The sequence below is a fragment of the Canis lupus genome, chromosome 7 (assembly GCF_048164855.1).
Source record: "Canis lupus baileyi chromosome 7, mCanLup2.hap1, whole genome shotgun sequence".
NCBI lineage: Eukaryota > Metazoa > Chordata > Mammalia > Carnivora > Canidae > Canis > Canis lupus.
In genome coordinates, this window is record NC_132844.1 from 23,478,639 (window position 1) to 23,505,451 (window position 26,813).

The window sequence follows — 26,813 nt, forward strand, 5'->3', positions numbered from 1 at the left end:
GTTGGTTTTCCCTGCCTCTGCTCCCTGTGTAACGGATCATGGGACTGGAGGCCGTAGGAAATCTCTTCAGCCAGAGAGACCATGGGTCTTCCTCTAGCATGGACCTTTAACTGCTGCCTGATTAATCTGATGAGAGACCTAAAAAATGGGATAATGCTAATGTAACTCCTCAGCTCTGAATTAAAAAAAAAAAAAAAAAATCCCCGATGCCTGGGAAAGCAGATAAAAGGCATTAAACGCAATTTCCTGGCTTCGATGTGCCATAGCCACACAAAACATCAGCTGGTGAAGGGCAGCTGGTGAAGGGTATTGTTTCGTACAAGGACATGTGGATCTACAGTTACCGCAAAATAACAGGTCTAATTGAAAACCGAAAGCTATGGGATCCCTGGGTGGCGCAGCGGTTTGGCGCCTGCCTTTGGCCCGGGGCGTGATCCTGGAGACCCGGGATCGAATCCCACGTCAGGCTCCCTGCATGGAGCCTGCTTCTCCCTCTACCTGTGTCTCTGCCTCTCTGTCTCTCTCTGTGTGACTATCATGAATAAATAAATAAAATCTTTAAAAAAAAAAAAAAAGAAAGAAAACCGAAAGCTAGGAGTGCCCAGATGGCTCAGTCAGGGGAGCATGTGACCCTGATCTCAAGGTGGTGAGTTCGAGCCCCACGTTGGGGGCAGATTTAACTGACTGACTAAATGAATAAATAAAACAGAAAGCTAACTAAAAGTAACCAGAGAGAAAGGGGCACTAAACCAACACCAAGATACGACGATCAGCAGGGCAGGGAGTTTAGAATTGTGGTTAAGGGAGTAACATTAAACTAGGAAATTGTATTCGATCATTTGAGTCCTGGAGTTCAATGTAAAGGGAAAGCAAGGTACCGAATGGCCGGTAGGCTAGATGACCATGAGGAGAGCTAGACGTGCGTGATCAATAATAAATTCTCATGCTGTCTAAAGAGCACAGTGCTGCTGAGATCTGAGCTTCAGGAAGTGCTTGGCCTCACCCCATCCACCAGATGGGGAAACTAAGTTACTGAATTCCACACCCTGGGCACCCTACTGAGTCAAGGAGGGCTTCCAGGGAGCATATAATGGGGTTAGCAACTGTTAGCAAAACCACACCGTCATAACGTTTTAGGCGTGAGAGGTCAAGTATAGTCCTTTGCCTAAAGACACGAAGCTATTCAATCCCTTCTGGGAAAAGCAGGTGGGTCTTAGTTCCAAAAAAATTTATTAAGAAAACCTGGTGATTTAAGGGCGCCTGGGTGGTACAGTTGGTTAGACATCAGACTCTTGATTTCAGCTCAAGTCATGATCTCATGGGTCACGGGATCAAGGCCCGTGTTGGGCTCTGCACTTAGCTCCAAGTCTGCTTGGGTTTTTCTCTCTCCCTCTCTCTCTGCTCCCCCCTCCACCATGCGCATGCGCTTTCTCTCTCTCTGAAATCTTTTTTTAAAAAAGCGGGGGGGGGGGGGGGAGAAAGAGAAGGAAAAAAGAAAGAAGGAAGGAAAAGAATGGATAGAAAGAAAGAACAGGAAGGAAGGAAGGGGAGGAAGGGAGGGAGGGAGGCCAGAAAGCCAACCTGGTCATTTGGAACTGATGGTCATTTGCTCTTTGGCCTTGACATTTGCACCTGTGGTGGGAATGACCATGATAGTTTGAAATAGAATAAAGCCATTGTGTTCTGCAGAACAGGAGCATTCAAACACCGCCCACCCCAGATGGTCAGCAGCCACTTTCCTTTGTGCACCTTTGGAGGGATTCATATCTACTTTCAGGGTACAATGAGGATTCTCAGATCGGCTACTGCTATACCAGTTCCCTCCAACAGTTTTGGGATCTATTTAGAAATAACTATGCTTTAGGCAGCCCCGGTGGCACAGCGGTTTGGCGCCGCCTGCAGCCTGGGGTGTGATCCTGGAGACCCGGGATTGAGTCCCCCATCCGGCTCCCTGCATGGAGCCTGCTTCTCCCTATGCCTGTGTCTCTGCCTCTCTCTCTCTCTCTCTCTCTCTGTCTATGAATAAATAAATAAAATCTTAAAAAAAAAAAAAAGAACTAGGCTTTCGAACTGTTCTAGAATTTTTCACTCTTCTCCAACCCATCTCCACCACCCCTCAATTATCATGCACGAGCTAGACTGTAGTTGATGTTTAACATCAGCTGGCAATAGTGCCCAGAGTGGAATGGGTTTCTAATTCTCCCCCTTGAGCATTGTCACTTTCCAGAGAGATGGAAAAAGCTATTCATCCCACATCCCATTACTCAAGTGCCTTTCCTTTCACTTTGATTCAAGAACCATGATACCTTCTATCCTCACACCTCTGGCTCCTTCAGATCCCCACATACACCTGCCACTGGCCTGCTCAGTCAGCCAGAAAGAGGCATTACTGGTTCTTCATGGCTAGCTTTTCCTCTTCCCCCTTGAAGACAGGTGCATCCCTGAGGCAGTGAGCCTCATCCTAAAGCAAAAGATGGAATCCATCAGAGACACACCAGCATTTACTAGAAGCATCACCTTTTACACTCCTTTAACGTTTATTTATAACTTTTATTTGTTAATGACCCTGTAAAGGCTTCTGGGGGTAAAGGAAATTTAAAGGAAAAAAAAAAAACCCGCTGCCATACAGGTTTCTGAAAGAGTCTCTCATAATAAACCTATTGACAGCACACAACAGAACACCAGTGAATAAGGAAGAGCCTAGAGACTTGAAAGTGAAAGGTAATATATTGTCTTTGGCATCTATGCATAAACATACATTCATTCATCCAACGCTGTGCTGCATGCTGGGCATCCAAGATTTAAAATGCACAGGCCTTATCCTTATAGCTTCCACAGGCTAGCTGAACAGACAGATGTGCAAATAAATCATTGCCCAGGGGCTGCTGATTGTTATGGACGAGAGGCAGCACGGCTTCACAGCTTCCTGGAAGGGGTCTGCACCTTGGAGCAGCTGGGACTGGGTTTGAATTCAGCTGCACAGCAGACACTTCAGCTGTGCGATCCTTAGCTGTGGGGCAAGTTACTTCGTCTCTTTGAGCCTTCACTGATCTATAAAACGGGGATGAATAATAACTTTACACAGCTGTACAAGGTAGAATGAGTCCTCATCAAGCACATGGAATATGGTGGGCCCCTTAAGGGCACGCACACACTTGGACTTGGCCCCAACATCGTTTTCATCCACCTGGTCTTCACCGGCTCTTCTAGCAACTCACTGTGGAACAGATCATGCCTCTTCATATCTCCACACCTCATTTCCACCTCTGCAAAGTATGGGGACAGAGAGACTCAGTAGCCATTGGGGCTAGAAGCACAGAGCAGCCCCATCCAATGCCGGGCTCCCTTCCACAGCATCCCAGGCAGTTACCCAGTGTATCAGGGTCCTCCAGAGAGACAGAGCCAATAGGAGATCGATCGATCCATCTATTCAATGGTTCCAGCTGCTGCTGTGCCACTGCAAAGCAGGAGTGCTCTCTGCAGTGAGCAGGGCAACAAGTCCCACCAGGCTGCTCGGTGGGGCAAGGATAGCCATTTCTTAATCCTTCTCCCCTCAGAGTGTCAGGAGCTCTTCCCCCGAGATTTTTTTCTCCTGGTGTGCACTTCCTCCCTGTCTCATCCTGCCTGACAGCAGACCTGCCCCCCAGTGGTGAGGCCAGGGGCAACCAGACATTGATCCCAGCCCCATCTGGGAAACGTCTCCTGTGGGCCCAGCTGGGAGCACCCTGTACACACACACCCATCACCTGGTGGGTGTCCCTATGGAGAGAATGGTTCCTGCAGTTCTTCTTGCAATTTGAGCTAACAAAAGTGCAACTTTTCTCCTGCAGATGCCAGCTGCTCCTGGGTCCATTTTTCTAGCCCCACGCATGGATTATTTTTTCATAATAGATGAAAGTTCTAGAAGCATGTTCTGAAAGAAATAGGAAACAAGACAAAGCAAAATAGATCCAAAGGGCTTGTAAAAGTCAGTCCTGCCCACCCAACTGGGACTACTCTGTGTATGTCACAAATACCAGGGATCCAATCAAAACCTGCTGAAGACAATTCTCCCTAGGTTGACTCAGAGGTGAATGACCATGTAAGGGGTTCTATTCCCTAAAAGATCCAAATCCCATTTGCCATCTTCTTATACTTTTTTTTTTAAGATTTTATTATTTATTCATGAGAGAAAGAGGCAGAGACACAGAGGGAGAAGCAGGCTCCATACAGGGAGCCCGATGTGGGACTCGATCCCAGATCTCCAGAAGGTAGATGCTGAACTGCTGAGCCACCCAGGGATCCCTCCATCTTATCCTCTCCCATTGTTTTTTATTGTTTTTTTGTACAAAATCCAGGTCTGAAACTGTAAGCCAACCTTTTCCAAAGCTCCATTTTTGCTCAACAACTCAGCCGGCCCTCTTCCCCAGGCTCATCTGGCCAGAATGAAAGTCTGCTTTCCGTGCCCAGCCAAGTCTGACCTCAAAGAACTAACCTTGATAGGAACTTATCTAGCAATCAACGAGTTTGGACTTGAAGAAATAGTGGGGTTTGCGTGACAGCAAGGGAAATGTCTCAGAGCATAAAATCATGGCTCCTCTAGGTGGCTTTTATGGTCTTCTAGAATAGTATGCATTTCTCTTGCAGAACAGTTCCAAGGGAGACATCATAAGTGGCAAAGGAACTGTGGTTCTAACCAGAAGTCATTTCACTCTGAAACATCAACTGCCAAAATCAGAATGCATCTGACCGAGTCCTAAAAGTTCTACAATCCAGGGCCTAATACAGTGTAAAAAAGCAGATTATAGTCAATATATTCACAGTGATGATTACAATCCTTCTTGCTGCACTGATTTCTAATTAAAGGTCCCTCTGTTGGCAAGAAGCATGATGTGTCATCCACAGAGCCCTAGGGTTGATAGTTGGGGCCTCAATCCCCAAGTCATCTTACCATTTGGGGAGTAAAGTGGCCTGTCGACCCTGTAAGAGACTTAGTGACCATAAGTGACCATAAGTAGGAAAGCTCTGTGTCCAAAAACATTATTTGTAATTCCTAGAAACATAAAAAACAGGGAAGAAAGAGAAGAAAAAAGATAGGGGGTCTGTCATCTTCATCATCTTTTCTCCAGGCTTAAAAAAAATGGCTGGCCTCACCCAAAAGATAATCTGAAAGATTTTTAAATATCTGCCTCAACTAAACACTTTGGTCTCTCCCTCAATTCTCTGCCGACAGAAAGATTCCTCTCACGTGGAAGGAGGTATAAGAAAGGGAAAATGATTAAAATTGTCTTGCTGACTTCACAAATGTAGGTAAGAAGTAGTAACCACTGGCAAGTTTACTGTAAATAGTGGTTCTCAACCCTGGCTGCACATTGCAATCACCATTGGAGCTTAAAAAATACTAACCTAGGGGTGCCTGAGTGGCTCAGTCAGTTGAGCAGCCAACTCTTGGTTTCAGCTCAGGTTAGGATCTCAGGGTTGTGGCATTGAGCCTGCATCAAGCTCCTTGCTCTCAGCAGGGAGCCAGCTGGAGATTTTCTCTCCCTACTCCCTCTGCTCCTCTCACCCCTGTTGTGTGCAGTGTGTGTGGGTGTGTCTAATAAATAAATAAATCTTAAAAAAAGAAAAAAGAAAAAAAGAAATACTAATCCTAGGGGCACCTGGATGGCTAGGTCAGTAGAGCATGTGACTCCTGATTTGGAATGATGAGTACGAGCCCCACATTGTGGGTAGAATTTAAATATTCTGATCCTGCAGCCCACCCCTAGAGATTTTGGTTTAATTCTAATTGGATGGGTTCTAGGCATAAAGATTTTTTAAAGCACCCAGATGATTCTAACTCAGCCAGGGTTGAGAACCCTGCTATAGGTTGGTATGGGGTTCCAAGTAGCCACACACTTATCCTAAACACAGTCTCTGGGTAGATGACTGGTCACTGACAAAAAAATGAGTTTCAGTTTGAAAGAAGTATTATGGGAAAAATCTAGATAGGATGATTCCTACTCAATATATGCTTTTAGTGCATAACAAAGTATCTCTAAACTCACAGGAGATATGAAACTGGGGGAGAGATTCAATCATCACAGATATAATCATTATCATTAACAGGAGAAAGCATGTGTGTGGAGCTTAACCAAGTGACCTCAACTAGGAAGTTCCCCCACTAAACTTGGGGGAGTTTCCTTTTAATAGAAAAAGCTGTTAAGAACAGTGGATAAAGCAAGTGTCATTCTTTTTTCCAGAGTTGAGAAGAGTCCATAGTAAATATCCATTATGTCTTAACAATGGCCAGGAAATGTTTATTACACATTGGCTTTTCAGAAAACAGAATTAAAATCAATACAATATTGATTTTAGTCTTTGTGAACTATATAGCCAAATATTTGTAATGTCTTTTAAATGCCAGAGCTATTAAAAACAATGGAGCACACCCTCCTTCCTTAATGAGACATGGGCAACTCAAGGTTACAAATGATCTCTCTTCGGATCCCTGGGTGGCGCAGTGGTTTAGTGCCTGCCTTTGGCCCAGGGCGCGATCCTGGAGACCCGGGATCGAATCCCAAGTCGGGCTCCCGGTGCATGGAGCCTGCTTCTCCCTCTGTCTGTGTCTCTGCCTCTCTCTCTCTCTCTCTCTCTCTCTCTCTGTGTGTGTGTGTGTGACTATCATAAAAACAAAAAAAAAAAAAAAACAAAAAAAAATGATCTCTCTTCTGATCCATTTTCCACACTATGACAGTAAAGAGCCTTCTAAAATGTAGTTCTGATCCAATCTCTTCTCCACTGCACACTCTCAATGGGTTCTCCATTGTCTTCCCACAAGACCTCCATGGCCCTTCTCCAGCCTTCCCTGTCCATAGCCTTCCTACTTGCCAGTGCTCCAACCACACATAGCTCCCCAGACAGCACTACTGTGTCACATCTCTCAGCCTTTGTCTGTGCTGCTCTCTGTACTGCGATGGCCTTCTTTCATGTGTCCCAGCCCTCTTAGGTCTGGAGAAACTCATCACATCTTTTAAGACTCAATTCAAAAGTATGAAGCTTTTCCTAACCCATCCATAAAGAATTGACCACCCCCTCCTTTGCCCTCCCACCCCTTCTAACATGGCACCTTACATTTGATCACATTTGTATGCTCACCTGTCTAACTTTCCCATCTAGACTCTAAGTCCTTTGATGGCATAGACAGCATTTTATCCATTTATAAACCCAGCACTTACAAGAGTGAACGATATAAAGTAAGTTTTCAGTAAGCGTATACCATTAATTGAATTTAACTGAATGTATTGAATGACTGGATTTAACTGCCCATAAATTAACCTCCCTCACCTCCTCTCTCTCTCTCTTAACACACACATATACACACAAGGAAGCTGGAAAAGGAAGGCTAAGAAGTAGCCAGAGTGGAAAACCTCTTGCAATAGTTCTATGTTCAGTCCAGCTGTCTGTCTTTACTTACCATTGATGTTCTGTACCCAGTGGCTGAAGGCAGAAGTGAGGGGCTATTTTCCCGGTGCAGAAGGTCCAAGCAAGAGCTGTTCCGAGAATTGGAGCTTCCTGAGTCACTGTGCAACTGTCCCTTTTCAGACAGCAATCTGGACAGAAAGCTGGCCTTGCGACTGCCTGGGTAAGATCTGTCTGTCCAGACCCCACTTTTTCTCACACTGCCATTGCTGTCTCTACAGAAACTGTGCAAATCTGTGAGAGGCTCTCTTGAGGATCGTCGACCATGGGACTGCTCCCAGGTTCCTACTGCATAGGATTGGTAGTGTTTAGAAGCCATCTCTGTACCTACCCAGGACTGGGACTTTGCATTTTCTAGGCCAGAGGAGAGGTCTGGTTGCTGTCCCGGGTGCTGAATTTGAGTAACGCCATCCCAGGGACATGGGCTGTGCACATGGAGCTGTCCTCTGTACTGATCCTTCCCGGCCCACTCTTTTTTAACATAGCAAGGGTCTACTTCAACTGGCATGGGCTCTGAGCTTTGCCACGTGGTTTTAGACTTTGGCACACTGGCTCGAATGACTTGCTGTTGATTGTTGGCTTGAAGTAGAGAGATTCTTTTAGACAAGGGAGAGCAAATCATACACTCCTGGGCCACTGAATATTTTTTCAAATGGAATGGGGTTCCACTTTCCTCTTCAGTGCCTTCATTGCTGGATTTCTCATAAAGTGCCCTCGTGATTTTCCTGATTCCCAGATGAAATATTTCCAGTACATTGAGGAACAAAGAGATGGCTGCAATGCTGTGCATAAAGAGCATGAAAATTGTCTTCTCTGTGGGCCTGGATACAAAGCAATCCACTGCATTAGGGCAAGGTGGTTGAGTGCATTTGTAAAGGGGGTGCATCTGAAACCCATAAAGAATAAATTGGCCTATCATGAACCCTACTTCCATCACAGATCTTGTCAAGATATGTAAGACATAAGTACGCAGCAGACATCCTTTCAAGGGGACTTTGTGGATTCTCTTCTCTTCCTCTAACCTTTTCAGTTCTCTATCTATCCTTTGTTGCTCCTCCAATTCAAGTTCTGGATTCTCCATCTGGACTCGGAGGTGTGACTTTTTCCTCTGTCTCTCCTTCTCAAAGGCCCTAAGTCTATAAAGCGCATGGCCCATATACACCAGAGAAGGAGAAGACACAAAAATGATCTGTAAAACCCAGAACCTGATCAAAGAGATAGGGAAAGCATCATCGTAACAGATATTGTTGCAACCTGGCTGCTGAGTGTTGCAGGCAAATGCTGACTGTTCATCATCCCAGACATCTTCAGCAGCCACACCAAGTACCAGCATTCGGAAAATGAAGAGAATGGTCAGCCAGATTTTCCCCACTATAGTTGAGTGGGAATGAACTTCCTCTAGGATGCCACCCAATAAATTCCAATCCCCCATGGTAAGAGGCTAATGTCTGAAACATACAGAAAACACTGAAGTTATTAGCACTCATGGATATAATGTTCAACAACACAGGCTCATCAATAAAGCAGTTTCTTTTTTCATGTCAGCAAAACTATGAGGGATTTTCCAGCCCTAATATTTAAGGTCCATGCTTGATTGAAATAGGATACTTTCAAGGAATATGTTTTTGGAAAACAAAAAACTAAAGACTGATCCAGTTTCCTGCCTATCCTCTCCTCTCCCACACAAAGTTGACTATCATCCCACCATATGCAATGGCCCTCGTATTTGTACAATGCATTCATCACAAATTTTGATCATTTTTCTACCTATATCAGATGTCCCATTGACCAGACATCCTACATTAACTTTGTTTACATTTTTATTTACTTACTTGACAGAGAGGAAGAGACACAATCAGGGGGAGAGTCAGGCAGAGGGAGAGCGAAAAGCAGGCTCCCCACTGAGCAGGGAGCCCAAAGTGGGGCTCGATCCCAGAACCCTGGGATCATGACCTGAGCTGAAGGCAGACACTTAACCAACTGAGCCACCCAGGCTCTCCTATCCTATGTGATCTTAACTAAGTCTCAACTTTGCCAGGAAGTTTTTCCTTAACCATCCCAAGTCAGAGAGATTTTTCCCATTCCTGAATACCACTCATCTGGCATTGTATATACCATGAGAAGTCAGAGAGATTTTTCCCATTCCTGAATACCACTCATCTGGCATTGTATATACCATGAGTTTTGTGATGGTTATGTCTTATGTCCCTCTTCATGGAAAGGTATACTTTCTGCAGACAGAGACACTTTCTATAGCATTTTGTTCTTTACACACAGAAGGTATCATTAAATAATACTGGGATGAAATGTCTTTCCATTTTAAAACTGTTCCTTGGCTTTATCACTGGAATAATCAACAAAAAAATCTAAGTAGATCCTCATTATGTATTGTCTATGGATCCCACTGCAAGTAAGAAAAATCAACCAAATAAGCCCTCTGGGATAGGCACAGGGTAGCAGTAAAGATTAAGCAGTCATAGAAACAGTACCAGACATGTGATTATACCCACAAAGCCACATCTGGAACTGCATGTTTTCATGAAAGCTTTGCTAATTTAGAAGAAAAGTGAATATAAACTGCTTCTCTAGCGAGCTTGGGATCTAGGAAAGAACCAAGTATAGCTGACATGAATAGGTTATTTGGTTTACCCTGAAAAAAAAAGAATATTTTTAAAGTTCGATGAGATTAAAATACTTAAATAGGTCAAAGGCTTCTAAGATGTGGAAGACTTCCCAATACTAAAAATGTGGAGGAAAAAAACAGAAAATGTTATTAAGTTAAAACCAATAATGAAAGAATTTTCCCCTTCCACAATTCATTCATTCAATAATATTTACTAAAATCCTAGAGCCAAAGAATTCAACAATGAACAAGATATACTTGGTCCAGCTTGCATAGTACTTAGTAAGGACTCTCACTAACATACAAAATAGACAAATACTGAAAAAGAATAGATGAATATCAACTCAAAAACACAAGACAGAAAAAAAAAAAAAAAAACACAAGACAGGGGTGCCTGAGTGGCTCAGTCAGTTGAGTGTCCAACTCTTGGTTTCGGCCCAGGTTATGATCTCAAGGTCATGGGAACAAACCTCAGGTTGGGCTCTGCACTCAGCTGAGAGTCTGCTGAGGATTCTCTTCCTTTTCCTCTCCCTATGCCCCTCCCCTGCTCTTGCATTGCTCACAATGCAAGTGCACTTACTCTCTCTCTCAAATGAATAAATCTTTTTTAAAAAAACAAGAGAAAAAACATAGAATCATTCAATTTTCCCTACTTATATCCAAAAATAAAATAAATCCCAGGTGGAATATGGTATTAAATGTAAAAAAGTTAACTATGAAAGTATTAGAATAAAATATAAAGGACAAATGTTTTATAATTTTGAAGTAGAGGAAATCTTTTTTAAGCACATCAGTGCCAGAAATTACAATTGAAAAATTTTTAGATTTTACCCAACAAAACTGAATGGCAAAAGTGGAGATGTCCAGAAGGCATTTGGGTCTCGAGAGTAAAAACAACAAAAGGTACAAACATGGGGATCCCTGGGTGGCTCAGCGGTTTAGCGCCTTGCCTTTGGCCCAGGGCACGATCCTGGAGTCCCGGGATCGAGTCCCACGTCGGGCTCCCGGCATGGAGCCTGCTTCTCCCTCTTCCTGGGTCTCTGCCTCTCTCTCTCTCTCTCTCTCTATGTCTATCATTCATAAATAAATAAATAAATCTTAAAAAAAAAGATGTTTAAAAAAGACGTTTAAAAAAAGGTACAAACAGGAGATAAACATTTACAATTTGTGAATAATCACTGAATAGGTAGAGATCATGCAGGGACAAGACAAAGTAAGCCAATGACAGAACGCTGAGAAATAGCATAGGAAAATAAATCTACAAATAAAAATGAAAAATGGACAAAGGGTGGGTGGGGGAACCCTAAGAATAGTGTCACTGAAACCAAAGGACAAAGTTTCAAGGAGAGACACACTGCCAAATACACATATTTCTTTATAAATTAATTGGGGGATATACCATGCTCAGGGATTGGAAAATAGTATTTGTAAACATGTAAATTCTCCCCAAATTAACTGATCCATAGATTCAAGGTGAGATTTTTATATCAGAGTAAAATAAAATCCTATAAATGTGTATACATATTTGGTATATGGTATATATCTATATGAGCATGGAGAAAAAATACAGGGCACACACTATGAAGTTAATATAGATTACTGGAGGGGCAGCCCAGGTGGCTCAGCGGTTTAGCGCCACCTTCAGCCCAGGGCCTGATCCTGGAGACCTGATCCTGGAGACCTGGGATCGAGTCCCACGTCGGGCTCCCTGCATAGAGCCTGCTTCTCCCTCTGCCAGTGTCTCTGCCCCCCCCCCATGAATAAATAAATAAAATCTTTAAAATATATATATATAGGATACTGGAGGTCTGTAGAAGGTGATGAAGGTATAGGGGCAAGGAGAGGCAAAAAAGAAAAAGAATAAAGACTCTTCTAAGCATGACAGATTTTTATCCAATGTAAATTATTTATGTAAATTTTTATTTGTATATACATACATATGTACACATAATTTTTTAAAATAACATTTACTTAGTAGATAGCTCTCAGAACTTGGGAGGGGTATTAATGAAACATTTTATTCTATGTACTTGTGAATTGATTGAAATTGAAAAATTAGGAATGTAGTTATATGTAGTACTTGCAAATAAAAAATTAGATTTTAGATTTTTTTTTTTTTATTCACAGAGACACACAGAGAGAGAGGCAGAGACACAGGCAGAGGGAGAAGCAGGCTCCATGCAGAGAGCCCGACGTGGGACTCAATCCAGGGTCTCCAGGATCACGCCCTGGGCTGCAGGCGGCGCTAAACTGCTGCGCCACCAGAGCTGTCCTAAAAATTAGATTTTAAAACCTTGGACTTATGCCTCATGAACTGAGGCAGTAATTTACTAAGTTCTATCCTTTCTTAAAGTTTAGGTCCTTTCTCATCATTTCTTTAAAAATTTTTGGACATTATTTTTTAAAAATCACTCATTTAGCACTTAGAAAAAAATCTAGACTTTCTATTTTATATAAAAACCCTGAAATGGGAAAGCTAACTCATTTCATTAACTTATTCTCTAGTTGGCAGTCCTAAACTATTTAATGCTTTTTTCTTTTTAAAGATTCATCCATTCATGAGAGACAGCGAGAGAGAAGCAGAGACACAGGCAGGGGAGCCTAATGTGGGACTCGATTCCAGGACCCTGGGATCAGGACCTGAGCCAAAGGCAGACACTCAACCACTGAGCCACCCAGGTGCCCCAATATTTAATCCTTTTTATTGCCACTATCTCTTTAAAACTTGGTAATCATTACCTTTACATAGCAAGTAAAAGAAAACTAGGTCAACATGAAAAATAAAACTACAATCATGCATATTGGCATGCAAGAGCAAAATCCTTCACACAAATATTCCCATGTTTCCTAAACGTAACTACTTTTTACCAATAATGACTACAGGTCCTAGAAATATTCTTGAATTTTATTATCAAATACTAATTTAGCATCTCCCATGTAAAAACTGGTGCCCCTTTCCTGAATTTTAGTTCAGATCTTATCTTTCTATCCCCACAGGGATTTCCCATATTTCTCTAAACAAGTAAGTCCACATATTTACCACTTACCTCATGGGTGGTCAAAAAAATAACAACTGGGATCAAAGAACCTTAAAGTTGGACCATGAGTGGCTTATTAGTGAACAGCTGCTGCTGGTTGCAGATATAAAGACTCTGATCAACTGTGTGTGGGCCAGAATCCAGAATGAGCACAGTAATTTTGATCAATACAGTCTAACCTACTTCTCCCTGGAGGTCAAAATGTCCTTTGGGGGCTTTGCAATTCTCTTGTAATATTTTCTAATTGACACCATGCCTGAGCCTCTCCTGGTGTATCATATTTAGAAACAAAAAGTGAGACAAATGAGAATTTTCCTTTTTTATTTGTGGATGATTACAGTGATTTGAGTTTTTGGGTGCATTTCTTCCAACTGATTGCTCTGGGAGTGCATGTAACAGATCAATGGGACATGTCCAATTTCATTCAACAGCTGCCTGGGGTGAGTCTTGCCTTGTCAAATGTGAACAAGTAACAATGGAATGACAAACCCAAAGTGTTCTTGCAAATCATGCTAGGATGAAAGTAGAAACATTGCAAAAAGAGATCAATAGACCAGAGAGGGAGCCGGCTACATGTCTGTAGATTGTTCTAGCAATATTCCATTAGGTTGAAACAGACAGCTGAGGATTTTTTTTTTTTTCAGTACATAATCTGAAAGCCTCAGAGAGCTATGACAGATTTTTGTGGAAAAAGCATTTAAATTCCAGAGAGGTCAAATGACTTGCCCAATGCAGGGCAGAGACTATGTCTCCTAACCCCCGGTCTTGTAACATCAGTCACATCTCAAATACACAGTCTTACTGCTATCTTAGAGGAGTTGAAGCAAGGGTATCACTAGAACCCAGTGATGATACCAAATGACAGCTCCTGTGCATTTTTTTTTTAAGTAAGCTCCACATCCAACATGGAGCCCAACCTGGGGCTCGAACTCATGACCCTGAGATCAAGATCTGAACTGAGATCAAGAGTTTGTTGCTTGGGGAGCCTGGGTGCCTCCGTTGACGGAGCATCTGACTCTTGACTTTGGTTCAAGTCATGATCTCAGCATCATGGGACTGAGCCTTGAGTCAGGCTCCACGCTCAGCGTGAAGTCTGCTGAAGACTCTCTTCCTCTCCTTCTCTCTCTGTCCCATTGCCACCCCCTCCTCTCTAATAAATAAATATTTTAAAATTTTTTGGAAAGTATATAAATTAATGATAGTTCCTAAGTATCATCTAACTATTCTATTTTCATATATTTAGTCTTAAATAATAATAAAAGCTAAACAACGAGGTTAAATTTCCACTATCTGGCATACTAGCCTGAAGAACAAATTGTTAGAATTAACTAGAAGCAAAAACACATAATGTATTAATATGTGTATTTTTATGGCATTGAGCACACTGTTCCAGAAAGCCCTTGACATTTAATCCCAAAATTCACCTGAAGAGTAATGAATGTAATACCTTTAAAGCATCTTGTCAAATATTAAAATCATACATTATGCATAGAATAATCCAGAAGGGTACACAAGAAACTCTTTTTTTTTTTTTAATTTTTTATTTATTTATGATAGTCACACAGAGAGAGAGAGAGAGAGGCAGAGACACAGGCAGAGGGAGAAGCAGGCTCCATGCACCGGGAGCCCGACGTGGGATTCGATCCCGGGTCTCCAGGATCGCGCCCTGGGCCAAAGGCAGGCGCTAAACCACTGCGCCACCCAGGGATCCCTTTTTTTTTTTTTTTTTTTAAGAAACTCCTAATATTAGTTGCCTCAGCAGAAGGTAACTGAGTGGCTGGGGAAGAGGTAAGATGAATCTTATACACTGAATCCTCTGAACAGCAAATGTATCACCTAATTCAAGAAAATGTTTAAACTAGGCAGTGAAGTAAAAATAAACACAACTATATGTCAATTTGTTTTTTTTTTAAAGTCTCCTGCAGATGTATCAATCTGATCACTCCCTTCTTGAAGACTTTTTATTTTTATTTTAAAGACTTTATTTATTTATTCATGAGAGACAGAGAGAGAGAGAGAGGCACAGACACAGGCAGAAGCAGGCTCCATGCAGGGAGCCCGATGTAGGACTCGATCCCAGGTCTCCAGGATCACACCCTGGGCCAAAGGCGGCACTAAACCGCTGAGCCACCCAGGCTGCCCTCTTGAGGACTTTTCAGCAAGCAGGTGAGTATCTTTAAGGCAGAGGCACACAGTGGACAACTCTCCCATAATCTCACAATAGTTTAAAATGGCCTAGTGAGGTTAAATAATCCTGCCCTGCTGCTGGAAGTTCTACCCACTGCCTCATCCCCAACCAGCCCTAAGGCTCAGCAGGAATTAGCACACTAAAGGAGGAGAACCACTGCCAGAGAGAACAAGGTTGTGTGTGTTTTTCCCCAAGTTCCTCCTTTCTCCTTCACCAAGTTATGTTGAATCTGTGAAGTCACTGGCAGGCCCAAGACACACTCAGAGAAACAGAAGGGAACAGAAAGTTTAGAAAGAATAAATGTCCCAGGATGGAGGAAGATGCACATGGAGTTGAGAGCTCCACTAGTTACCGCCTCTGTGCTAGTCAGTGGTACAGATACCTACTGAGTCCCCACATTCACCGCGGGGGGGATGACATAAATTCCCTAGAGGCAGAAGAGGTTGTTGGTTTCCCATAAGCAGCTGTAAAACATTAGGACTGGGAAAGACAACATAATACCAATGAAGGGAAAGTACGAGTAATATAGGATAGAAGCTGCAGAAGAAGAAAGCTCATTTGTGCCAAGTCCCTCGTCTGTTACTCAGATTCAGAGGAAATAAGAGATTCCCAAGAGAAAATGTAAGAAATAATAGGAACTGGGTTAACCCATCAGGTTCCAAGCAGAGAATTTGGTGTTCTTCAGATAAGTTATCATCCTCCCCCCCCAAAAAAAACATGCCAATTACAGAAAAACAGAACTGCAAAATAAAAGATGAAAACACTATAGCAGCAGAACCTAAAGTCAATTGTTGTTAGGAATTTCAATTTATAAAACGGTAAAAACAGGCAGTCTGGATAAAGCCAGCCAGGATGGAGAGTTCCAGACTTATCTATTGAACATCCCTACTTCCCCCAATCCAAAGACTTGCCAGAGGAATTAATTTTGAAATCTTGTTTTAAAATCCCTCCACCGGGGTGCCTGGATGGCCCAGTGGGCTAAGTGTCTGCCTTCAGCTTGGGTCATAATCCTGAGGTCCTGGGTTCAAGCCCCACAGCAGGCGCCCTACTCAGCAGGCTCCCTGCTTCTCCCTCTCTAGCTCTGCCTCTGCCTCTCCTCCCGTCATATTCGCACACTCTGATAAAATCAAATCTTAAAAAAAAAAAAATGCAGCATTGACTCTCATATTTAGGAGACATCACTGCTTAATAAACAGTACTTCTCTTACCACCTTCAGCCAGTTGCCTCTCCCAGTACCAGGATGTATGCTCATGAACCTAATTTAATCTATTACTTTGGTTATCAATTATATACCCTTACAAATTTATTTTATAGGTATGCTTGCACATGTATAAAATGACATGTACAAAGTGATTCATTTGCAGGAGATAGGAAATGCCAGCATGTCCATCTACAGGGAATCGGTTAAATAACTATGATAAATTCACACAATGGTATATTTCCAGCTGTCCAAAAGAATAAGAAAACATACTGATATGGAACATTCTCCAGTGTATTGTATGAAATGAAAATAGCAAGGTACATAACTCTTTTCTTTTTGTAAGAAAAGGGAAGAAATAAGAAATGAAAATGCATAAGGTAGTAGTAAAAAATATGCACAAGAAATTAATGAGATTACCCTAATAGGGTGGACAAAGAAAAAGACAGAAGCAAGTCTCAGAACGATACATTTTATAACTTCTTTTTTTTTTCTTAGGATTTTATCTATTTATTCATGAGAGACATAGAGAGAGGCAGAGACAATAGGAAGAGGGAGAAGCAGATCCCTGTGAGGAGCCCGATGCAGAACTCGACCCCAGGACCCCAGGATCAGGACCTGAGCCAAAGGCAGACATTCAACCACTGAGCCACCCAGGTGCCCCCATTTTATATCTTCTTAATTTTTAAACCAAGCTAATGTATTACCTACACAAAAATTTCGATTAAATTTCAAAATAATTTACCCACGAAGCTGAATTTATGCCTTTCACAACTCTTCTCTGCCTTGGCGTCCTTTAAGGACCAGATCATACAGCATTTCCTCTATGTTGCCCCAATTTGTTGCCTGTAACACCAGTATATCACTTCTCACAGTTAACTTGGGTGTTTGTCTTCCCAGAAGCTGAACTCCTTCAGAGGAAGAATTTTTCATTTTTATCACCAGCACCTATCACAATGTCAGGACTTAGGCACCTCAATATGTATTTAATTTTTAAAGTATACCTCAGTGCATTGAATCAAATCAATCATAACCATTGGATCATGGCACACTGCCATTATTCTTTCATGTAGATCTTTTTGAAAATATATTTTTAATACTATAGTGAACATCCATGAACCCACACCAAACTGAGTAGAACACTGACACCATTTTCTAGATGCTTCTTCCCTAACCCTTCATTTGCCTTCCTCAATTTAGACATAGAGCTTACAGCCTTCACAAAAATTAACTCAAAATGGATCACAGACAATACAGTTGTCACCATCTTGTCTGCAAGTTACATCAATTTTCCTGTCTTCTGCCATCATTTAGGCCACAGAGTCTAGACAGTCTTGACATCCCCAGAACATCATACTGGGCCACATTATACTGATTGGATCTGATGAGAAAGAGGTAGCAAGTATGGTAGATGCTTTAGTAATAAGACATGCAAGCCACAGGACGGGATATAAACCCCCATCAAAATGAAGGGGCCTGCCACCTCAGTGGAGTTTCTGGAGGTCCATCTCTTGCCAAGTGAAAAGATATGTTGGTGTCCTTTGCACTAAAATAATTGCAAAAACAAAATCCATAATGCTTGATAAGCCTTTATGAATTCCAGAGGCCATTTGATGTGTTACACTACCCCCACTTAACGATTAAGCTGTAAGGCTGTCAGTTTCCACTAGGGAACAAAGAGAAGGCTCTGTAGCAAGGTCAGGCTATAATACAAAAGCAGTGCAAGATCCCAGCAAATCAGATGAGACTCAAAGAGACTACAGCTAATAAATATGTTGCATGAAGTCTCTGATAACCCTCATCAGAAGAAATCAGAGTGGATACCTCCAGTGTTTTATAACAAAGCTGTGTACCCTGTTAGAAACTGAATGTCTGACCCTGGGTAATCAAGGGACCAGGTGACCAAAACTGCCTAGAATTAACCGGGTTTTATCTGACCCACCCAACCATAAAGTTGAGCACAAAAAGCAGCATTCATCAATAAGAAGATATGTTATATAAATAAGCAGGCTGAAGCAGATCTGAAAGATACAAGTTGCATAAGCAGGTAATTCAGACTCTAATATGTAATACTGTACCTCTCTTCTCACTCACTCAACACCTATGGCTTCATGTGCAGCCCCTTATAACCAGTTATCTGAGAAGAAAAAGATTTGGGCCTGGCTTCCAGGTGTTTCTGTATTACATGCTAGCACAAGCCAGATGTCGAGTGCTCTATTACAATCCCAATCAGGACAGAATGAAAAAGGGAAATTCGGGGAGCCGCGGTGGCTCAGCGGTTTTAGCGCCACCTTCAGCCCGGGGTGTGATCCTGGAGACCCGGGATCGAGTCCCACATCAGGCTCCCTGCATGGAGCCTGCTTCTCCCTCTGCCTGTGTTTCTGCCTCTCTCTCCTTCTGTGTCTCTCATGAATAAATAAATAAAATCTTTAAAAAAAGAAAGAAAAAGGGAAATTCTCCCCAAGGATGGGGGTAGGAGGAGGCATAGAACTTTATATATATATTTGTCTCCTTCACTCAGAGAGAGGGCCAAAACTAGAATCTATTCAAGGACAGTAGTTAACAGCATAACTAGAAGGTTAGACTTGAAGAAAACATAATTGGATATATGACAAAGTCTAGGGAAGCAGCAACGTGAGTGCATTCCTAACATCATACACAAAGAGTGAAGACTGTGTCCCAAGTGAATATTCACAAAAGGCATCTGCTTATTGAACAGAATCTCAACAATGAGGTGGACAAGATAATGCATTCTGGAAATGAGTCTCTTTCCCTTGCAAACCCAGTGCTTAGTGTAAAAATGGCCATATGGCAAGAAAGCTTTGTATGAGCTCAACAGTATGGACTTCCCCTTACCACAGCTCTTTTGGGTACATCCACTGTATAAGTCTTAACCTATCAACCACGAAGTCAAAGTTGAGTCCAAATATGGACTAGCCAACTACTGAGTAGCAGGTGTATTACATCACACTGACTCTGTCCAAGGAACAGGAAGCAATCATATTCTTAGAATGGCATTATGGAATACCTATTCACCACTACTGTATTCCACACATTTTCTTTTTTTTTTTTTTAATTTTTATTTATTTATGATAGTCACACAGAGAGAGATAGAGAGAGAGAGGCAGAGACAGAAGGAGGCTCCATGCACCGGGAGCCCAACATGGGATTTGATCCCGGGTCTCCAGGATCGCGCCCTGGGCCAAAGGCAGGCGCCAAACCGCTGCGCCACACAGGGATCCCTCCACACATTTTCTATTGAAGAAACTCATTTCACAGCAAAATAGTTTCAGCAAATGGGCTTATGCTCATCTTTCACAATCTCATCAGAAAACAGAAAAAAGAACACCTTCCAATGCATTTTTATGAAGCCAGCATAACCTGAACACCAAAATCTGACAAGACATTAAGAAAAATTTTAAGATCAATCTCATGCACAAAAAAAAAAAAAAAACCACAGAAAATCCTAAATAGCAAACCAAACCTAATATTACATATAAAGGATCTAATACATCAAAGTTAGGCTTATTCTGAGATTACAAGGTTTATTTAAAAATCAATGTAATTCACATTTACAAAATAAAAGAACAGTTTAATAAAAATAAATATTCACTCATGATTTTTTTTAAAGCCCTTAGGAATGGAAGGAAACTTCCTTAATTTGTATCCATTCTTTTTTGATTTACAGGAAGTCTCATATTTTTTTAAAGATTGATTGATTGATTGATTGATTGATTGATTTATGATAGACATAGAAAGAGAGGCAGAGACACAGGAGGAGGGAGAAGCAGGCTCCATGCTGGGAGCCCGACGTGGGACTCAATCCCGGGACTCCAGGATCACACCCTGGGCCAAAGGCAGGTGCCAAACCGCTGAGCCACCCAGGGATCCCCAACAGGAAGTCTCATATTAATAAAATATTTTAAGTTTCCACTATAAGATCAAGAATAAGACAAGAATGTTCACTAGTATCAATTCTAAACATTATTGTATTAGAGTTCTTAGCCACTGCAAAGAAACGAAAAAAAAATTAAGATTACAAAGGAAGAAATAAAACTATGATTTGTACAGAAAATTCAAAAGAATCTACCGATAAATTTTTAACATATATATGACAGTTCAGCAAGTCTCTAGGTATAAAGTCAAGTGTATTTCTGTATACCAAAAAGAAAATGAAATAGTTTATTACAGGATCGGATACTATCAAACAGTAAGAATGAAAAATATGCAAGACTTACACACACACATACACACATACATTGTTATTTAGATAAATTCATTTCAATAAATAGTGGGATATATCATGCTCAGGGATTAGAAATTTCAACATTTTAAAGACGTCAGTTCTTCCCAAATTAATTGATTCATGGATTCTGTGGAACTTGATAAACTGATTCTAACCCGTATGTGGAAATGTGAAGAGCCAAATGCATCCACTACAATGGTGAGGAAAGAAAACAAAGTGACAGAATTTGTCTACTGAGTATCAAAACTTACTATACACTACAGTAATTAAGAGAGTGATAATGTGAGTGCAAGATTAGAAAAAGAGACCAATAAGCAGAAGAGATTGCAGAAAGAAATTCATGTATACATGGGAATCTCATTTGTTGCCCAAGTGGCAATGAAGAGTGGTGAGGTATGGACAGTCTTTACAACAAATGAGACTTAGTCAATAAGATGTTTTTTAAAAATAGGAATTAAAGTCAGCCCCTACCTCACACCCTACAAAAAAATCAATTCCAAGTAAATTGTACATGTAAATGCGTGAGGTAAACCAATAAAAATTTCAGACATTAACATAAGAAAATATCTTCATCATCTTGGAGTTGATAAAGATTATCTTCAGTAAGTACTACTATAAATTAAAAGAATGATAAACTAGATCTTCATTAAAATGTCTGCTCATCAAAAAATATGTGACCCAGTGAAAGGCAAACCACAAAGTCAGAAAAGGGATTTCCATGTACAGAATAAAGGGATCATATCCAGACCATATTAATAGTTCCTCCAAATTAGTAAGAAAAATAGATCAGAGACTTGAACAAGGACTTTACCAAAAAAAGGGTATTCAAATGGCCAACATTCAGGAGAAATCACTCCACCTTAATGACTAAGATGAAAGACTTACCATACTGAGTGGTAGAGGGCATGTGAAGAAATTGGAACTCACACTACTGAAGACATGTAAATTGGCAAATGCACTTAGGAAAACTGTTGGGCAGCGTTTACTAAAGTTTCACATCTGCATACAACTAATAGGTATGTATCCAACACAAATGTGTCCATACGTGCAGCAGAAAAACATGTACAATGTTCAGACCAGCATTATTTAAATAACCCCCAATGGAAACATCCTAAATGGAAGATTCTCACAAACCTGAATGAGCAAAAGTCAAACAAGGGTGTATATGATGTATCATTTCATTTGAAAGTTCAAAAACAGGTAAAGCTATCCTACGGTAGTATCAGCAATAGCACCGATCTCCAAGAAGATGGATTAGAACTAGGAATGGGGGGGTGGGACTCTCTGGGGGAGCTAACAAAATTCTCATTTTTTACCTGGATGGTGTTATAGAACTGTTCACTTTGTGGGAATTTACCAAGCTACTTTTCTCAGTGCCAGACTTTAATTTTTAAAATTCAAGATTTCGGGGTGCCTGGGTGGCTCAGTATCTTCCTTTGGCTCAGGTCATGATTTCAGGGTCTTGGGATTGAGCCCCATGTTGGGCTCCCTGCTCAGTGGAGTCTGATTCTCCCTCTTCCTGTGTCCCTCCCCTCGCTATGCTTTCTCTCAAATAAAATCTATTAAAAAAAAATGAAGCTCAACATTTTTAAACTTGTACCTTCATCCTAACAAGACAAGAACTCTTAACATTCTCATGGTCCCTTGATCTCCATCATGTTGGTATGGTCTAAAATTAATTCTGAAAAAAAAAAAAAAAAAAAAAAAAACCTAATTCTGGATTATGGATATGTCCTTTTTTCTCTTTCTTGCCCTATTTACACTTTACCAAGATATCTAACCATTCTTACTGCCTAGCTCTTATACTATCTCCTGGGCTTATTTTTTGTTGAGTATTTTCTCAAAAAGTGGTTTACAATATGGATTTTTGATTGGTAAACCTTAATGTTTAGACCTCACATTTGAGTAACAAGTGGATATAAAACTTTAGATCCAATACTTCAAAAGGTTTTCTTACAGCCAATATTGCTCTTGAAAAGTCTGAGGTCAGGGATCCCTGGGTGGCTCAGCAGTTTAGCGCCTGCCTTCCGCCCAGGGCGTGATCCTGGAGACCCAGGATCAAGTCCCATGTCTGGCTCCCTGCATGGAGCCTGCTTCTCACTCTGCCTGTGTCTCTGCCTCTCTCTGTGTGTGTTTCTCATGAATAAATAAAATCTTAAAAAAAATAATAAAAATCTCTTTAAAAAAAAGTCTGAGGTCAATCTGATTCCTATTTTTTTATACAAGAAAAACTTTTTTTTTTTTTACAAGAAAAACTTAAGATTTTTCTCATTATCTGTAATACTCTTAAATTTCAATGTGTCCAGATGTGAGTACTTTCTTCTTCATTAGTACTTTACGGCCCTTTCGAACTTCAAATTTTTTCTTATCCTGGACCCCTTTTGTTACTTAAATGTTGGTCCATCAAGCTCCGTCCTTCATCTCACTTAAATCTATATCCATGTTTTCTTTTTCTTCTTTCTTCTGGGAGAGTTTCTCAATTTGATTTTCCAACTTACTAATTTATTCTTCAGTTGCATCCATCCTATTTTTATTCCACTTTATCACATTAATATACACATTAAATACTGTTTTTTTACTTAATTTTTTTTAAATCATTCATGAGAGACACAAAGAAAGAGAGAGAGAGGCAGAGACAAAGGCAGAGAGAGAAGCAGGCTCTATACAGGGAGCCCAATGCGGGACTCAATCCCACGTCTCCAGGATCACGCCCTGGGCTGAAGATGGCGCTAAACCACTGAGCCACCCAGGCTGCCTTGTTTTTTATATTTCTATTTGGGTCATTATTTCTTATTCTTACATCACATTGCTATAATCTTCCCTTTATTTCTTTTAATGTTTATGGGCTTACTTTTAGATTCTGATGGTCTTATGTAATCAATTTTCTTTTGAACCAGTGGCATCTCTTTGGCCTATGAACTCACTTACCTGGTGGTGTAGGCTCTTTTGAGTGATAGTATGCTCTAAGGAAAGGCTGAGGGCCAGCCCCCTGGGCTATCTTGAGGGTTGAAAGACAGGCAAGAAGATAAAGCCTGATGGTGGACAGCCCCAAAGCTACTAAAACCACAGTAAATTATTTCAGTTTGTAATCTACCAAGTAACCCTTCAGCATAGAGCTCCCTCTTCAGATATCATGGAAGAATTGGCAATTTCCTAAGGCACTTCCTAGAATTTAGGGCTGACACTGCAACCCACCAGACCTATGAGTCTGGAGGGGGAGGAGTGAACAAATAATGCACAAACTAGTCAATCCTTACCTGTTTTCCCCCAAATCTTCACCCAAAAGGGCTTTTGGGCTGCCCAGATTTTATCTGTGAGGACACCTGCAGCAGAAGTCTGGTTCACTGTACTAGTACCTGCTGTAAGAAAGCAGGCAAAGGCAACTGGTTTTCTCTAACGAATCTACTCACATTCAGCGAGCCATATCCCCACCAAGAACCAATTCAAAACGGCCCCCATGTCCCCTGGGAGTTTACTTTTTTTCCTTTTAATCATTATCTAAACACACTAAAAGAAACATTCTAATCAAAATATAACAGAATTTACATGGCTTTATTTATACATTACTGGTATTGAAAGCAAACTTTATACAAAAAGTTTTATACATATAAAAAAAAATCCTTGGCTAGGCAAAGCCCTTTATGTGTTTGTATACACACAAACACACATACACACACAAAGTATTTTACATCATTGTAATTATACATATTTACATATACACTATTTAAATTATTTTACAATTTACCAAAATGAGAGGCAATTAGAAAAGCAAATAAAAATGGATGAAAACAAACTAAATAATCATTGTTTAAAATGCTACAAAATTATTCTGAAAAATCTAGAAAAGAAAGTCGTTTCTCTGAAATATCAAAACTAAGGTTTCAATGCCAATTCACTGTTGCTTTTATCTTAATAACAAGTTCTGTTTAAAAATAAATATCTTGACCAGTAACAAGTGAGCAATCAGACTGATGGCTGGAACAAGCTAAATATGCTGACTTGAGATTAAAAAGTCAGCGAGTAATAGCAAATATTGATTTTCATCTAGTAACCAAATATGCCATAAAACTGCCCTCTACTTCCCCATTTAAAACATGAGGAATTCCAAGCTTCTGTGTAGTATGGAATATCAATTAAGATTCCAAAAAGTTCAGCAATTTATCTGTAATATAAGAAAATGCTGAAGTTATGATTCTATTTTTCTTACATGACCCTTTATAAGGTGTTGTTCTTTAAATGAGTTCACTCAGATATCAATGTTAAAGAACTAGCTTTTTACAGAATCAGTTTGGTAACTTTATTGCTATACTCTGATTTTGAAAGAATTTAATGAGACTATAGTACTTGCGAGGAAAAAATGAGTTAAGAGACAGCTAGGATTAAAATAACCTACTGTTTCTGCTATCATGCAAGCAAATAAAATTTCAAGTATCAAAGCCATTAGGATTTTAGATTTGTAATGGAACTAATAAACATAACTTCCAGATACAAGTTTATTCTTTCATGAATGTGTTTATCTTCACAAGAGAATGGAAGTCACATTTTAAGATAACATTCAAGTAAAATAAAAACTCAGCTTAATTTCTTAAAGGCAGTGAAAATTTTAAAATCCAGAAAATCTGAAAAATAATCAGGCCATTTGGAAAAGTTCTTAAAGAATAAGATGTTTTCTATTTAAACTCTCCATTATTCAATCTTACATTCTGAATTATGTAAATAGGATTTTAACTTCATAGTAAACTGCTAAACATCTTAAGCTCTCACTAGCAATTGAGTTGCTTAGAGAGGATACTGAAATTAACAGATTATTTCAAGACAGTAATTTACATTGGGTTCAGAAATAGACTTAAAACTCAAAAATATTCAGGATGCTCTACACTAAGATCTATGTCCCAATACAGTTCCTATTCAGATTTAATTTAATTTGAACTGAATTTAATTTGAAGTTCATTTGAAATTGGATGTTCTGTACTCAAATAATTATAGTTACAAACAAACTGAAAAATAGTGATAGGTTACATATCTTTACCATTTTCTTTATGTAAAAGTTCAAAATATCTAAGCAATTGGTTTGGGTCTTAAAAAAAAAAAAAAAAAACCTGCTCTAATTATTGCCTTAATAAACCTGTAAAGAAATGGCTTAAATAAACTGAGGAAACATGTCTGTGAACATTATTAATTTAAACTGATATGGTAAATGATGTCATCTATTCAGATGACAGTGGATTTCATGTTTATGAATGATGTATGTTTCATATTTTAAAAGTATTTAGTATTCCTAATTAAAATTTGAAAAAATATTAAATTACAAAGACTATAGACTTCATTGTCTGTGAAATATATGCTATTCAAGAATGTTTTATTTTTCTTCATGTATAAAAAATTTTTTATTAATCATCAAATGCATTTCCCCTCCACCCTAGACTCATCAGCAGTCAGAAGGTTGAGGAGAAATATAATATGCTATGTCAATTATACTTTAAAAAGAGAGAGGGAGAGTTGAGGAGAGATGCCATGCTGATCTGAACTGCAGCAGGCTTCCCTCTGAGCATGTCCCTGTGGATGACGTGACCTCAGAAGCCTGCACGAGCAATCATCCTCCAACCTGTGACTGAAGCAGGAACTCAACTGGGTATCTCTCACCCACTACTCATATCTTCAATGACTAACAGGTCATTAACTGCACAGTAACAGTGTCAAACATTTACTTCACTAGTCTCCTGTAGCAGAACCATTAACTACCTGCATTTTGACTTTTCAAAGAGCTTCATTAGCTGCTGGAATCTTTCTGAGACCTGAAAAATTTTAAACGAGTGTTAATTACAAATGTCTCAATAATCTTTTTTTTTTTAATCTGTGACGAATATTTTCAGAAAACATCTAAAGACAGAGATATCTGCCCTCAATAATAAAGACGTGAAGTAATGTTTGGAAAAATGAGATTTATCTTCATACTAAAGGTGATTATTAGTTTAATTTTTAATATTAAACCTTCTTTAACAAGCAAATGTCATTACAAAACAGCCTGAGATCAAATAAGTAAATGGTAAGACAAGAGGAAAAAAATTAGGATTGATCC

General features: G+C 40.1%; 2 protein-coding genes across 2 annotated transcripts in view; both read right to left on the reverse strand.

Moving 5' to 3' along the window:
• Positions 1-7,098: 7,098 nt before the first annotated feature.
• On the reverse strand, positions 7,099-26,511 carry GJA10 (gap junction protein alpha 10). Its single transcript, XM_072832056.1, is given in 5 exon segments — positions 7,099-7,343; positions 7,346-7,427; positions 7,430-8,888; positions 23,992-24,093; positions 26,477-26,511. Coding segments are annotated over 3 exon segments (1,629 nt in total). The 5' UTR covers positions 8,873-8,888; positions 23,992-24,093; positions 26,477-26,511; the 3' UTR covers positions 7,099-7,239.
• Positions 26,092-26,813, reverse strand: part of CASP8AP2 (caspase 8 associated protein 2) — a 35,295-nt gene continuing 34,573 nt past the window's right edge. Inside the window, exon 10 of the mRNA XM_072832055.1 lies at positions 26,092-26,529. Coding sequence (XP_072688156.1) covers positions 26,473-26,529 — 57 coding nt within the window. The 3' untranslated portion in view covers positions 26,092-26,472. The remainder of the gene's footprint in view (positions 26,530-26,813) is intronic.